The 16,151-nt window shown below is 48.6% G+C and overlaps 1 protein-coding gene across 2 annotated transcripts; it reads left to right on the top strand.

Moving 5' to 3' along the window:
* Nucleotides 1–9,002: 9,002 nt before the first annotated feature.
* KRT1 (keratin 1) lies at nt 9,003–14,212 on the top strand. 2 transcript variants are annotated; one of them, XM_059404860.1, is made up of 11 exons: nt 9,003–9,078; nt 9,127–9,297; nt 9,415–9,599; nt 10,621–10,835; nt 11,140–11,200; nt 11,620–11,715; nt 11,886–12,050; nt 12,183–12,308; nt 12,842–13,062; nt 13,562–13,596; nt 13,688–14,212. In XM_059404860.1, the coding sequence occupies exons 1-11, from the start codon at nt 9,003–9,005 to the stop codon at nt 14,041–14,043; spliced, it is 1,707 nt and encodes a 568-aa protein (XP_059260843.1). In that variant the 3' UTR covers nt 14,044–14,212. The 2 variants fall into 2 exon arrangements, with proteins under 2 accessions (XP_059260843.1, XP_059260842.1); XM_059404859.1 differs by having other exon boundaries at nt 9,003–9,599.
* Nucleotides 14,213–16,151: the final 1,939 nt, after the last annotated feature.

Here is a 16,151-nt window from a genome sequence, read left to right as displayed (position 1 = left end):
GGATGATGGAGAGTTAATGTCAAGGATATCAGGTTTCCTGCATCTTTCCTGTACCTGAGATGCCCTGTGAACAGTAATCCATCCCTTAGGGGACCTGCAGAATGAGGACTTTGGGCCAGTCGCTTGGCAAGGCGAACCTCTGTGCCACGGACGCATTCTTGTCCGTTGGTCTGTTAGCCTCATGCTTTCACGTCGGTGGAGAGTATGGATTTGCTGTCCTCATCAGACACCACAAAGTCGTGTCTGGTCCTGATTCTGCATCTCTGTCTTAAGCATTGTTCTCTGGGTTAACAACCCAAGGTGGGAGCATTTCAGAGGGCATGTGTCCTTGTCCCCTGGGAGGACTAATTACTGGTGAATAGAGGAGTCAGTGGGCAAGCAGTGGAGCTCTGCTCTGTCCTACCCCTCCTGCCAGTTCCATTCTCTGTCAGTCTGGCCCTTCCTGAATTCTGCTCCATAATGGCCTTCCTGAGAATTGTCCAGGAGGCTGGGCACATGCAGCCTAGCACTGTTGTGTCCATGTGCCAGGCCCTGAGGAGTTGGAGGATCAAGCATGGGTCTCAGGAGGGTTCTATCCTGACCAGTCTGGAAGCTGCTGGCCTGGTGTCCTTTCCTGGGGTCTCAAAGCCCCTCTGTTTTCCTCTTCTCTGTGACTGGGCACTTCGAGAATTTGACCCTTTCCTTCAGGCCTTCACAGGTGTTTGCAATGCGCTGGAGGGGACAGGAAGGGGAAACTATCAGCCAATGAGCGGGCCTGGAGAGGGGGAGGGGGAGGGCAGTGTTGCTTCTGAGATCTGGAGTCACCTTCGCTTCCTTGCTGAGTCCTAACGCAGCCTCCAAGTCCGTGATTCTGTTGGGACCTCAGACGGGCTCAGTGGGGGTCCCTTCATCATTTCCTGGTTGAAGGTTGTACCTTGAAGGGCTTGACATTTTTGGTGTTTCTACAATAAAATTTTCTGTGACCTCAAACTACTTTTGAGTCAGAGATAGGTGATTTCTTCTTAAGTTTCTGCAGGCCTCGGCAATTATTCATATCTGGAAATTATTATTTTTATTATTTTTTATTAAATGAGTAACACATGATCTTAAAAGACCTCGCAGACATAATCTTACTAGTGCTTAAAGTGGCTGTTCATTCCAAAGTCACTTACACATTTATTCAGCTCCTGCTGTGTGCCAGGCAGTGGCCTTAGCCCTGGGAGTGCAGTATTGACTAAACATGTTTCTGAATCTTCAGGTACTCACAATCTAAACGTTAGGGTATGGAAAAGGGGAGAGTTCAGAAAGAGGAGAAATCAGAGCAATGTGTCCCTGTGGACCTTTTAGTCTGAAGGTGGAAGCAAGGTCTGTCCTGTGGTCACAGGCAGACCCTTCATTGCAGGAGTGGTGGGACCTGCCATAGGTGCCAATGCTGGGGAAGAGAAGTTGGCCCCTGAACTTGGCTCTCCTAGGCTAGAATGTGGAATGGGACTGGGGAACAGAGCAGAAGTAGGTGTGGGCAGAGACTGAGGGAAGGGCCCTTCAGACAGGGGATTAGTGTTCTAGAGACTCAAAGGTAAGAGAGAGTGAATGTGTGTGAATGAGAGAGGGTGGCTTTCCAGGAGACATGAGTTCAGAAGATAAAAGACTGAACCCATTCACCCAGTGGGGGTCCTGGGCAGGGTTTCTGGAATCCATGCCTTTGGGGAAAACACAGATGCTAATATTCAAGAATGGAGCAAATTAAGCTACCACTTTATCCTATGTGATATTTTGAGTCTGTGTAAAGAAGTCACATAAAAGACGTGACCTACTTTCTCCTTCCCTGAAGGAGTACAGATGGCAGTTTGGATATGGGATTCATTCAAATATGGCTGCAGCCCATACTGATAAGACAGTGTGTTCCCACGCACACCCCTACCTGCTCTCTGAGAGGTTTCTCCTCGTCGCACCTTGGCCATGGCCCTGTGGGGGAATAGGCAGGGAAAGGAGAGATGGGCAGACGAGCTGTCTGAAGGGAAGGAGAGAGGACTTAGAGAGAAGCCATGCCACATTTGAAGTAAAAAAACCCCATGGGACAGGGATGGGAAGAGAGAAAACAGCAGTGGGCGTAAACATGATTTGATGTAGAGTGTTCAGCTGCCAACAGTGACAGCACATGAACCAACAGCTGTTGGTGGCCACTGGGGATGGGTGTGGGGATCAGGAAGATTGTAGTGTTCCGAATCCACTTTAGCTCTTCTGTAGTCTGATCACTCTGAGGACATTACTTAAGAGGAGTCCATTCAGATGCCAGTGGCCATTGTGGTGGCAGTGGGTGACCAAAACCCTGGCCAAAGGGGGATGGTGGAAGGCCCTGGATGTCTTTGGGAAGAGATGTGACAGTTAATTGCAAAGATATGATGAGCTTCCCTGCAAAGAAGGGTTGACCCCAGCTGATGACCCAGATGGATAGGTAGGAACCGCAGCAGATTTGGCCCAGGATAAGAAGCAACTTTTATTGATCCTGAGATGGGAGAGGCATGAGGAATTGGCACATTTCCAGCAGAGGTTGACTAACTAACTGGCAGGAGGTTGAGGGAGGGACTGAAGGACATGTGGGAAGATGTGTGCAGTGGCCATTCATCCCTCTGCTGCCCTAAGAGTTCATGTGGTGGATCCTGAAAAAAAAAAAAAAAAAAGGAATTTCACATTGGGGAAAATTAAGCTCAGATGCCAAGGAAGGATCAAGTCATGGAGAGGCCCCAGGGCCAAGGATTGTGAAATGAACCCAAGTCTTCTGACACTACCAGACCTAGTCCAGGGTGTGGATTGATGCTCCCTGGGAACATGCATGTGCATATGATGTGCTTAAGGAATCCAAGCTGGCTCTGGATCAAAACACACAGCAAGGTGGATCAGAGGTCATCTCACCCACCTTTCTCCTTCTGGGCAGTAACTGGGATTGTTCCAAAACACATGGCCCTGCTCTTTCTCTTCAGAAACTTTGACCTTCTCAATGATGGAGAACTATGGGACAGATGGAGGGAACCATGTGCCTGAATCCTAGAATATTTGAACAGAGATTCCATAGGGACAGGGCATGAGAAATGTAGGGCAAGGAGAGAGGAGTTAGCCAAGGAAGTCCAAGGAGACTCCAAGGAGAGCCTCAGTGTCATGTTCTGGGCCTGAGCAAGGGGGCTAGCACTAAAAGATGCCAGAGGAGGCTTCCTGGTATAAACAATACTCTTGTTAGAGGCAATGAGATCCCATTAGGAGCAAATACCTCTCACTGTAGCTCACCCCAGTGACAACAAGCAGCCATTCCATAGCCCTCTAACCATGTACAAAATGCATCCACATGTGGTATCTCTATGATTCTCATGGGCCCTGGGGGAGGCCTGGGGGGAACACCTGTGGTCCTTCCAGGGACCAGGAAGCATTCCATCCCTGCTCCTGGGTAGTGCTATTCCCACAGCGCTGATACTCAGAGGGAGAGTCAAGCAAGCCTAACCACTAAGAACCAGAGGGGCGGGCCAGAGGGAACACAGAAGAGGGCAGGAGGCCACTCCCAGGGAGAGTTTGCCAGCTGCTTCTCACGCTGAGAGTCTGGAACAGGGCAGGACACTCTGAGAATCTAAATTTAATTCCACCAGCTTCTCATCTACATAGATTATAGTCTAGGAACCAATGACAGGAGGAGCAAGTATTGGCTCAATAAAATTCTAACTCTGTCTGACCTTGGACAAGGTGTACGTTTCTGGGCTGAGAGAGTCCTCGATATCAGGAAGCCTGTGAAGAACGTTGCTTCTCCCTCCATTGCTGGACCTTTGGCCCAGAATGCATCTTCCAATTATGAGCCATGTGCTCCAATAGGCCCTCTTCAAGCTCGGTGTAACTCCCATCATTTGGTTGGACCTGCTGCCCTGGTTTTATCAGCTTTCCAATCAGTCCAGGAAACTGTGTCTTCAGGTTGGTCAACACTCTGTTGAAGACTGAGCTGGGAACTTGGGATGCTGGGAGGTACTTGAGCATGGAAGACTGGTTCTGAATGTCCCAGTGCCGGGCTGGAAAGGCTTCTGGGGGCTCCCAGGGTGTGTTCTGGCTTCCATACCTGTTCGGGCATGCTCAGCCATGGGATTTGTCCCCACCCTACAGAGCAAATATTCCACAGTGACAGTAAATCCCAGCTGCCTAGCCCCCTTCGGGTGCAGGTGCACTCAGCATTCCATCCTGTGTGTGTTGGGCCCCTAGCTTCCCTGTTATAGACTTAATAGCCTCCTCCCCCAAGGCTTTCACCCACAAGATGACTTCATCGCAAGAACTTAAGCTGCCTTTCCGGGTCTTTTGAGTTTTCAGTGAAACAGGGGCTTGTTTCAAAGCTTTTCCTGATAGTTATATCATCTCTGGAGCCTTCCAAATGCAATAGTGAGAGAGAATCCTTCCTGCTCTCTCTATCTAGCATCTCCTACACTTCGGTTTCCCTCTAAGGTAGATGCAGTCCCTCTTTTAGATGAGGAAACTCAGGCTCAGAGAGGGCAAGGGACCTACCCAGAGTCACACAGCTAGAGATGTGCAGTCAGGAGCAGGTCTCTGGCTAACTCCTTGGCTCAGACAACCTCCACCTCTCCTCTCCTATGTGCCCATCTTGGCTTCCTCCTTCCTGGTCTTTATTCTGCTCCAGCACTGCTAGCAAGCCACTGGGGGCCTCCTTCCCTGCTGTCTGTCCTGAGCAGGCTGCCCCAGTTGAGCACCTCTCCTTCCTGCCTAAAAAGCCTCGGCCCCTCCTCTGCTGGCTGCCAGCTTTCCACATCTCACCCCGCCTCCCCATTGTCTGTGGCTCTCCTTCATGCCCCCCAGCCTTCAGCTTTCCCCACTTCCCTGAAATTTCCTTCTCTTACGTCCCTGGTGGAGTCCCGTGGGGCTGGGTGACTTGTCATTGCATGTCTTTCTTCAACTTTTTTCTTAGTCCCTGCAAAAAGCTATCAAAACATCACCACCCCTGGCCCTGCCCATGGCCACAGCCTACCTGTGGCAGCTTCATCCCAGTGATCAGTTCCAGGGTGTGTGTGTGTCCTCGAGATTGGAGGTGCTCTGGCACTCTGATATCCAGCATGGATGGGGTACCTTTCAAGTGAGGGGATTGCGTGGGAGGCTGGAGCAAGTGGGGGTGTGAGGAGGGCACCCAAAAACCCAGAGGACTTAGTTTTGCTTTCAAAGCCTTCCAGAACAATGGAGGGACTAGCAAACACACATACATACACATGTGACTATGCACTTGAATCTGGCAGCAACTGAGCTGAGAAAAAGAAACCAATGGAGAAGCCGAGTGCTTTTAATCAAGGAAAACTCCTGGAACAGTGGGCTTTGTCCACTGCCTGGCAGAGCAGGGGAGATGGAGACATTTGCTCTCAAGGCCTGATGGACAAATTCTGATTCAGGTCCAAATGCTCAGCAATTGAGATTGTGGGTGCCCCAGAGCTTGCCTACGAGTAGAAGTTTGAAGTGGGTCACTGACAGGCTGCATGGCCCACTGGGGGGAGAAGAGTGTGAGTGGGTTTGGCAGATGGAGAGGAGCAAAGGAAGAGGGAAGAGAGTTGATTGGTTTGGACAAAGCACAGGAGTGGAAAGGTCAAGGTGTGAGGCTCTGCGAGGGGTTGGCAAGAAAGCTGTAGGCTGTGGGGGGGGCATGACATGAGGAGGTCTTTGGGATGGTGGCAGGCATGTTCTCACACTTTGACAGGCTTGGCTTGTCAGCTTGGGTGCATGTCTTTAAGCCTCCATGGACCTAAGCTGCCTTTTCTTTAAAATGAAGCTAATCTTAGTGACCACTGTGAGGACCTTGGGTGATCTTTAGATGAGCTATGGCTCCTAGCATGTAGTCGGTGTCTGTGGGTATGGGTGCCTCTCTCCTTTTTCATGCTCTCTTTAAGTGCAGGGCCTTCAAGAAAGCCAGAAGAAGGGTGAGTGGCTCACACCTTTCTCCCATGTCTACTTTTTAATATCTCCACATGTTCACCACAGTCCTGGGGACATGGCAGGGAAGGACGAGCTGGACCGGCTGGTGACATGGCGGTTTCCAGTCCTGCTGGGGTCCCAAAAAAGTGAGCGGTGGGAACAGAATAGAAGTTTAATTCAGAAACTGGACAATTCCCAGGAACGAACTACATGACTTAGACACATTTTTTGACCTCTTTGAGTCTGCCTTCTCAGGGCAAAGGGAGGGCAAGGAACCTTGTTTGATTGGTGGCTTAGATGGTGTGGTCTTTGAGTCCCTGAAGATGGGAACATGCTGTGATTGCTGGACACCGTTCCACTTGCCCGTCCTTGTGCCCCTTCTCAGGTTTAGAAGAACACTTGAACTAAAACCAGGGAACCAGGGTTCTAGTCCCAGATGTGTGTTTTCTGGGCTGGAGTGTCTAAGCAAGTCCCCTCACCTCCCTGCACCTCGGTTCTCCACTTTGTAAAATGGGTCCAAACAGTTTGACTGCTTCATTCTCGCCGCTCCCGTGGGGTGGTGTTGGTGTATTTCCTCGGTCAGGTGAAGTGCACAAGTGTCCGCTGATGGTGATGTTTATGCCTTCTCATTTCTTCTTTTCCCTCCAACTTTCCCTCCTCACGGTACCCCCTACAGTCAGTTTTGCAGCTCTGTCAATTGTCTAGCAAATGCCTGTCCACCTCTTTTCTTCCAGTGTCAGTTTCTCAGTTTGGGGATGGGAGCACGGGCCCCTGAGAGATCTGTTGTTGGCTGGCAAAGTTGAGAGAATAAACACACACATGTACACACACACACACACACACACACACACACACACGCTTGCATACCCAGGCGCACACCCCTCCAAACTGCTGGAAGGAATCAATGTGCAGGGCGACGTGTCTCCCAGGGGAGTATGCTTAACAAAAAGAATTTTGATTGCCTGTCAGGAGATGGTTAGGCAACAGTCATTACCATGCCAAGACCGTCCCAGGTCCCATTACTCCTAGTTGGGAACAGGATCTGAATTACTCATTCTTCAGACACATGGCTGGTTTAGCAGCCCACGGATGTTAGTGTTAAGACCGAGTCCCAGACTACAGAGTCACAAAGATGGGGCACAGAGGGGGATCAGTGGAGAAGTGAAGGGCACCTTCTGGAGACTGGTGTGCGCAAAAACTGGGAAAAGAGGAGGGACAAGACTCAGCAGTGAGGTACGGGCTGGGGAGGACTGACATGTAGCTGTGTTGCTTTAGGAACACAGGGCCCTGGCTGGAGGGTCTTCGCAGGACCCCCCCCCCCCCTTCCCCCCAGGTTTATATTCCACAGTGAGGACCTTCTGCACAGGCCTGTGATTTACCACTCAGAGCTGCGCAGAGCCGGCTGGACTTAGCGCTGGCTTCTCACCGACTCTTCAGTTCTGTGTTCATGTGCAAGGGTGGGCAGTAGGCTGGACTTCTAAAGACTCGCAGAATGGAAGTCTATGTGGGGTTCAGGTCGTTCCCCGTCTCAACCCCACTCACTTCTGTTCATTAAGATTGATCAAGGGGTACTCCTCCGGGAGTATGCAGTTGGACACTCTTGCACTTGGATAGAAGTGAAACCTCCCCACTGAACTCTGTGCCTGTGATCTCCCCTTCTATGAGTGAGTTGAGGTGCTTTGCAAGTGCTTGCATATGCCTGGGACTAAGGATTTGAAGGGATGGAACGGGCCTCTTGCCTTTGAAGCTCTCTGAGGTGGGGAGCTGGCTGTGTCATCTGGCTTTACATGCAGCAGCCAGCACACCCCAAAATCATCGCGTGGTGTCATACAACACTGCTGGTTAGAAGATTCTGCACACTGTCACTCAACATCCTCAGTTCAAGTCCCCTCCATGCCCTTTTACTGCCTTTGTAAACTTGAGCTTCAGTGCCTCAGTTTCCCCATGTTAAAACCGGGCAGCATAATAGCATCTGTCTCAGAGTTGTAAAAATGAAATAGGTGAATACATGTAAAAGCTGTAGAACAGGGTCTGGTACTGTGCTTGTTTTTTCACACATCTTAGCTAGTATCGTGCCTGTTACTATGGCCATTACAATTGTCCAGAAACAGCGTTCACTTCTCGGATCAGGCTTTCCAGACGCACATCGTTGTCCTCTCTTCCAAGTCTACAGTCATCTCTCCACATCACCCATTGTTGTTCCCTAAGCCCCTGTGAAGCCTCACCTCTACCCCTTGGCTTTACAAAATGTATGGAATAGGTTCTACTGGTTACCTCCCAGCTCTCTAAGCTTTTCCACGGGCATCTTTGTGCCCTCTGTTTGCACCAATTTCCTTTGCTGGTGTCTCTGTCTCCTGCCCCAGCTTGTGTCTGAGGAAAAAGAACAACTGGCAAACTCAGAAAGAGCATGTCTTTCCGTCTGGCCCTTCTAGAACACCTGCCCATCCATCCTGTTCTCTGCTAGTGTCTCTTCCTATAATACTAAAGCCCATGTAATAGAAATAAGTTGTTTGAGTTTTTCACTTATTAAAGCTCTTATTTGGGGTTCAGACATATGACTTGGTGAGCTCTGGGCTCTAGAGAGTCATCACAGATATGGGCCAGAGAGTTCCTCTGCCGATTTGAGCGTGAGGAGTTGCACCTGCCAGGCTTGAGGGGACAGTGCACTTCGCAGCTTACAAGGGCAAAGGCAAGAACAGGAATATACATATCTCTGTGACAGGAGGTTATGAAATCCTACCAAGAAGCACCAGGTGGCAGATGCAGGGTCCTGTTTTCCCAAGGTCACAGCACTTGAAGGGAGATTTTGTCTGATAAAATGATTACCACACGATTGATCTTGCATGCACAGCAATTTTGAGAGCTATCCTGGGAGCTAGGTGTGTAGTGTTTATCGTATTGTTGAGGCTCGTAAAAATCTTGTATGGCTGCAGGCAAGCCAAACCCTTGACAGGCTCTGCGTCCCGCTGACTCGAGGACCAAGCCCAGATGTGCTCCCGGTATATAAGGGACAGTCTCTGTGCTTGGGGTAGAGGAGTGTGAGCTCCTTTCCATTCCGACTTTGCTCCAACTCTCTCCAAGGCAGCATGAGTCGACACTTCAGTTCTAGGTCCGGGTTCCGGAGCGGAGGGGGCTTTAGCTCTGGCTCTGCCGGAGTGGTCAGCTTCCAACGCAGGAGCACTAGCAGCTCTGTGCGCCACAGTGGGGGAGGTGGCGGGAGATTTTCAGGGGGAAGATGTGGAGGCGGTGGTGGCGGTGGTGGTTTTGGAAGTCGCAGCCTTGTCAACCTTGGTGGCAGTAAAAGTATCTCCATAAGTGTGGCCAGAGGAGGTGGACGTGGTGGCTTTGGGAGTGGTTATGGTGGTTGTGGCTTTGGTGGTGGTGGCTTTGGAGGTGGTGGCTTTGGTGGTGGTTATGGTGGTGGTGGCTTTGGGGGTGGTGGCTTTGGGGGTGGTGGCTTTGGGGGTAGTGGCTTTGGGGGTGGTGGTTTTGGTGGAGGTGGTTTTGGTGGAGGTAGTTTTGGGCCTGTCTGCCCCCCTGGTGGCATACAGGAAGTCACCATCAACCAGAGCCTTCTGCAACCCCTTAATGTGGAGATTGACCCCGAGATCCAAAAAGTAAAGACTCAAGAAAGGGAGCAAATCAAGTCACTCAACAACCAGTTTGCCTCCTTCATTGACAAGGTGAGTTTATCTCCTCAGTGCATGGGGAAGACTGCTCTTGGTCCATTTCAGATCCCTTGGGGTTTAGCCTCAAGTTTCTGTTTGGGGATTTCGTAGAATTGTCTTCTAGGAGATACGTTAGAAGTATTCTTGTGAATGATTCTAATGACTAAACTCTCTCTTGAACAAAGAAGTCTGTGGGTCAATATGACATCACCTTGAAGTCTTCTCATTCAGTTCTTGAGCTGAATTGGGGCTTACTTAACATATGGTGAATGAAGGAAATAGAAATGGGGCTAACTCAGCTTTCTAGGGGGCAAATGGGAGCTCTGGAAAAGTCTTCCTAAAGGGAGTTGAGGGTGAATAGAGTGCACTGTGATATTGTAGCAGAAAGGATGTAGTAAGTAGCACCAAACATCTTTTGCTTTTAGGCAGGGAGCTCTGCCCTCTAAAAATGTTACATTCGTAGCAGTTTTTCAAAATACTGATATTCTGAGTATACCTCTGGAAAAATATGTAAACCATTTCTTATTTTTTGCTTAATCATCAATCATGTCAACTCAAAGTTATACACAATAGATTTCAAATTCCATTTTGGATTTCCCCAACATCCCTCTGAAAGTGTGAATATTTATGGAATGCGTACCAATGTTTGTGGCAATCTACCTAAAAAAAGTGGAAAGGCAAATCTCTTAAATATCATGTATCTATTTCAAGTATAATTGCAGTAATTTTATACAGGGGTTTGCTGTCTGGTATCTGTCTAGTTACTCCTTTCAAAAGTTCCAGCTGTGACAGTATAGTAATTACCCTTCTCAGGGAAATTAAAGCTTCTGTGAATTCACAGTGAGTTAGATGTTGTACCAAAAAATGATGCGAACTTGATTTTCTTCCTATTTCACTGCCATGGCCAGGAAAACAGGACTTGAAAAAACAAGTTCTTTTCAAACAAGGCATGGGTCTCACTGTGGTTGCCTATGGCTCTCAGTGGCCGGCGGACTCCATTTCTACACCAGTTGGTAACGGGGGCTCGTGTTCTCAGGTGCGGTTCCTGGAGCAGCAGAACCAGGTGCTGCAAACAAAATGGGAGCTGCTGCAGCAGGTAGACACCTCCACTCGGACCCACAACTTAGAGCCCTACTTTGAGTCCTACATCAACAATCTTAGAAGGAGAGTGGACCAACTGAAGAGTGACCAATCTCGGATGGATTCAGAATTGAAGAACATGCAAGACCTGGTGGAAGATTACCGGAACAAGTAAGGAAGACTGACCAAGCAATCCTTCCAGAAAGTGGCAAGTTAAGACTACGAGTCTTAAGCTAAGAGAGTATGCAGTGATATATTTTCTTAGGTTAGAGACCAATTAATTTAGCATTTTTAGAATTCTTCCTCTTCTCAGAAGTAGGAAATAGCTTAGAAGTTTGGTTGCTCCAAAGGACAGGGTGACCAAGCTGTCCTAGGCTACAGGAGGCAATGACAGGTGATGCCAATCTCAGTTGGGGAGGCTGAACTTCAGATCTCACCTTCTCCAAATATCCAAATCCCTCTGATTTCCTTGCAGGTATGAGGATGAGATCAACAAGCGGACAAATGCAGAAAATGAATTTGTGACCATCAAGAAGGTGAGCAAATCTGTGGGATGGACCTCACATCTGAAATAAAGAATAGAAAAGGGTCTCCAATTACTAAGTAGAAGGAGGTCATGATGTGGAGAACCTGGTGGGGGCCTGATGAATAGATGAATAGAGGTTCCCCCCCCCCCCACATTATCATGGACCTAGGCTTTTCCAGGCCCTTTGCTTCTCCAGTTCTCTCAGCCCTTCACAGAGAAGGTGGGGAGGCAAGTTCTTAGCAGCTCAGATGAGCTGTCCTGTGATTGTGATTCCAAGGGGTGGGGCAGTCTAGGGATTGTGATCTGCCTAGTGTAGAAAGATGTGGAGGAGACTCCAAATGTTTGTTCTACTGGAAAAGCCCCTCACAGCTGGTGAGAGGGACTCATCCTGGGAAAAACATGATTTTGTGATGTCCATTGTTCCTCTAGGATGTGGATGCTGCTTATATGACTAAGGTGGACCTTCAGGCCAAAGTTGACAACTTGCAGCAGGAAATTGATTTCCTCACTGCACTCTACCAGGCAGTAAGTCCTTTGTTTTTGACCACATTTACCCAAATGTAGAGCCTCTGAACCTGTGCCCATCACTATCCAGAAGAACAAAGATATATCTTCCATTTCCTGACTCCTCCTCCCTCTGTCTAAGCTGTGTTTTGTTTTAACATTCTAAGTCATTGAGCTGTTGTGTCTTGCAGGAGTTGTCCCAGATGCAGACTCAAATCAGTGAAACAAATGTCATCCTGTCCATGGACAACAACCGCAGCCTGGACCTGGACAGTATCATCGCTGAGGTCAAAGCGCAGTATGAGGAGATTGCCCAGAAGAGCAAGGCTGAGGCTGAGGCCCTGTACCAGACCAAGGTGAATGAGCCGAATGTCTAGCCAGTTTTCCTGAAATGTCTTGTCTTGCTGTCCTGTGTCTTCTCTTATATTTCTCTGTGTGAGCCATGGTATATGCTGCCACATCTAATTGACTTGATCTACCATCTTTAGTATGAAGAGCTCCAGATAACTGCTGGCAAACATGGGGACAATCTGAAGAGTACAAAGATGGAGATTTCAGAGCTGAATCGGGTGGCCCAGAGACTGCGATCTGAAATTGATAGTGTCAAGAAGCAGGTATTTGTTCCCTCCTTCAGCTATATCTATATGGCATTGGGGAGGGAGGCTCAGGTAACTGGAGGACACTTTTCTAGTGTAGAATCTTATAGTCCGTTCCAAGCCTTTGGTGATTATTCTGGTCTTCACAATTCAGGCTTCATGCTGGGTTCTCTTTAGGGAAGCTTGTGAAAATGACCTAGCAGAGAAATGGATGTGATGGTCATGAGTGATCTAGCCCATGAGGCAAAGACTTGGTGAATGAGAGGAAAGGTGGTCAGGAGGTTTCGGGGTAGACATTTAGAAAAAGGGAGAAAGGGTGGAGAAGCCTCAAGCCAGGGCCAGGAGAGGCTGCTCTGTATTCCCTTTAAGGACTTTTATGGAAGTCAACTCAGTGACTAGCTATCCAGAGGCAGTGATGTGTTATCTAGAGCCATAAGTGGACTTAAAACTGTTGTGATTCTGTTGGACTGAGAGTACCAGCCTCACTGAGGTGCCCAGGGTGGGATTAGGTGATAAGAGAGTGAGTGACATGTGAGCTTCTCCTCTCTCAGATCTCTGCGCTGCAGCAGTCCATCAGCGATGCCGAGCAGCGTGGTGAGAATGCCCTTAAAGATGCCCAGGGTAAGCTGGCCGAGCTGGAGGACGCCCTGCAGAAGGCCAAGGAGGACATGGCCCGCCTGCTGCGTGACTACCAAGAGCTGATGAACACCAAACTGGCCTTGGATATGGAGATCGCCACCTACAGAACCCTTCTGGAAGGAGAGGAAAGCAGGTGAGGACAGAACCCTGGGCACTTTGGCCATTTCTTATGGTGCTTCTTCCCTTGTAGGCTGACTGCCATCCAGCATGCAGCTGAGGGACTGCAGCTTGTCTTGGGTGTGGGGAGAGGAAAGATACTGGGTTCAGGAGGAAAGATGAGGCCTCATTTTGGGACCCCAACCTTGTTTGGAGGGCTAGAGCATCTGTATGAAGTGCTTTGAGAAGGAATAATTTATTCTCCATCTAGGAGGGTTCAGACGTCATCTGGCCTGAAGGTCAATGGCACTGTTAATTTGCACTCTCTGCAAGACTCTTGTCTATTTTCTATGGTGATTTCTTCCTGTTTGTGTTCACACTGAGAAAATGGCAGCAGTTTGGGATCCCGAGGGCACTGGATTGGGTTTCAGATCAAGTGGGTAGGAGGAGTCCCAAATGGGGAGAGTCTCTGCCCCTGCTGAGAGGGTTTGTGCGGCTAGGGAATCATGGGAGACTTGCTCTTTTTCCTCCTACAGGATGTCCGGAGAGTGTACCCCGAACGTGAGCGTGTGTAAGTACCAGCTGCTTTCTCAGGGGCATGTGAAGGTTTTGCTGGGCTGGAGAGGGAGTGGGGCTGACGATAACTGACTGTCCCCTTGCAGCTGTGAACACCAGCCACACCACCATCAGTGGAGGTAGCAGCCGAGGAGGCGGTGGCTTCGGCTCCGGCGGCGGCGGCAGTGGTGGCGGCTATGGTTCTGGAGGTGGCAGTTACGGCTCCGGAGGTAGCAGTTATGGCTCTGGAGGTGGTGGCGGCGGCAGCTATGGTTCTGGAGGCGGCGGCGGCGGCGGAGGCTACGGCTCCGGTAGCAGCAGTGGCGGCCACAGAGGCGGCAGCTGGGGTTCTGGCGGCGGGAGCTCCGGAGGCCGGGGATCCAGCTCTGGGGGTACCAAGACCTCTAGTGGCAGTTCCAGCGTGAAGTTTGTTTCCACCAGCTATTCCAGAGCTGTCAGATAAAGAGGTGTCCTCTAACATGTTAGCTCTCCCTCTCCATCACTATCAAATATGCTTGGCAAGACCAAGGGCAGTTGCCCCAACCTCACTGGAGAAAAGAGCTATCATTAGTTACACCCTAGTTCACCCTAGTTCCCCAGCTCTTTCCTTTCTTCTCTGCTTCCCAAATAAGTTTTTAGATCAGTGGCAATCTCAGTCCCTCTGGCTGTGACCCTGCTTTGTGCTTTACCCAAGAAACAGTCTAGCAATGACCACTACACACATTACATTTCAAAGCATCTCCTTAAGTCAGCCAGATGAGGGCTGGTTAGAACCATGGCTTCTTTGTTGTACATGGAGCACATGCCCTGGACACTCCTTAGTATCCTAGTTCTTGGAGCAAGCTCTGTGCTGCTTTGGTTTTGTATATAAGGTGTGAGCAAGTTGATTGTCTTTTGTGGAGAGGTCTTAAACTCCCCCCTTCCTTGTATTGCTGCAATAAACTGCATTTTGAAATTCTCTACGAGTCTCAATCTCCTTTGTTGATGGCACTCTCTGTCCTGTGTGGTGCTTTGTGGGAGGGAAAGAAGACCTTAGAGCCATATGGCATATGGGGGAGTTGGGACATATGAAAATGATGGGCAAGATGGGGACGCTGGTCAGATACCATTCATCTTTAAGCATTTGATAGTTAAATACAACACACTCTTTCCCAGAGTGTGCAGATGTCATAGAGAAATGGAGAGACCGAGGTATTAATCTGAGAAGTGTTTCTTGGAAAGGACAGTGAACAGGCAGTTTGGGAAGGAGGAGTTTGGTATTGAGAAGAAAGGAAAGTATAGTGTGAAAGAATAATTGTTATGTGGAATAGTTGGTGATGAGAGGGGTGTGGATAACACAGGATCAACAGCTGCTACAGCCAGAATGCAGACTTTGGCTAGGGAGTTCAAGAACCAAAAGTGGTAATGAATAGCTAGATATCAATTTCCTCTCTTTCAGAAACCTACCTAAAGATCTGTTCAATTTAAGAAGTTCAGTTGTACACATATAGCTCATACTTGTGAAGTAATTCAACAGGAAGGCATAGTGATCAGAAGCATGGGCATTTGGACTCAGATTTGCTTGGGTTTGGATCTTACTACCCCATTTACAAGCTATAAGCACACAGCGAGTGCCATTTTGATTGTAATGTTGCTGTTGCTGATCTGGCTACCATAACATATCTTGTTGCTCTCTAGATAGCTCAGTAGATGCTTGCTCTAAAGACCAATGAACATCAGCTTCTAAGGGGTTCTATGAGATCAACTTTCCTAGAGATCAATTCTATTAACTTCCAGTTAACAAAAGTCTTCCTAGCTCCAGTGTCAAGCAGAATTGAGGGGAATAAAGAGAGTATATGTCAACAAAAGTATAATGTAAATACAACCTGGTGAGCTATATCTCTCGTCTCCAGTCCTGTCTGAACTGATATGAAAAAGAACAGTCTTCAATTCAGAGAAACTATGTTTAAGCTACTGTGGTATTTAAGGGGTGGGCTAAAGAAAATAATCCACAGCTCACTGGATGTGTGGCTCCTTGGACAAATCAGTTGGCCATTCTGAACTTCCCTTGTCTTATAGGTTAAATGAGGATGAGACAATTTGTTTCTGGACATCAAGAGGATAGGATACATAATGTGAAATGTTTTGTGAATTGTGAATATGTTATATAGAAGTGGTTAAATGGAATGAAAAGAGAGTGACAGAGAAGTAGAGGACAGCTGGCTGCTGAGGGCACTAAGGAAATAAGTGCCTTGGCAGGGTCATTGTGACCCAGTGACAGCTTGGTAGGGATGTTGAATTGATTTTGTTAATGTACCCAATTTGAGTTTCCTCCTAGTGGACTAATATTTGTGAACCAAACACATAAGCAATGGATGTGTAAACCATAATGTCCATGTACTAGTTAGTGATATATTCAGTGACTGAAATACCAGAGCTCCCCATCCTGTTAACAAGACACTTAGGAAACTGAGTTAGTCAGAATAGGTGGCTTGGTGCTTGTTGATTTAGAGCAATGGAATTTGAGTGGACTTGAAGTAGATGGTTTACTTTCCTCCATGGGAGAGAAGAATTCTGGGGCACTAGATACTA

Source organism: Mustela nigripes, chromosome 6 (assembly GCF_022355385.1).
Source record: "Mustela nigripes isolate SB6536 chromosome 6, MUSNIG.SB6536, whole genome shotgun sequence".
NCBI lineage: Eukaryota > Metazoa > Chordata > Mammalia > Carnivora > Mustelidae > Mustela > Mustela nigripes.
The sequence above is the reverse complement of the archived record's forward strand: the minus strand, read 5'-3'. Positions and strand labels throughout refer to the sequence as shown.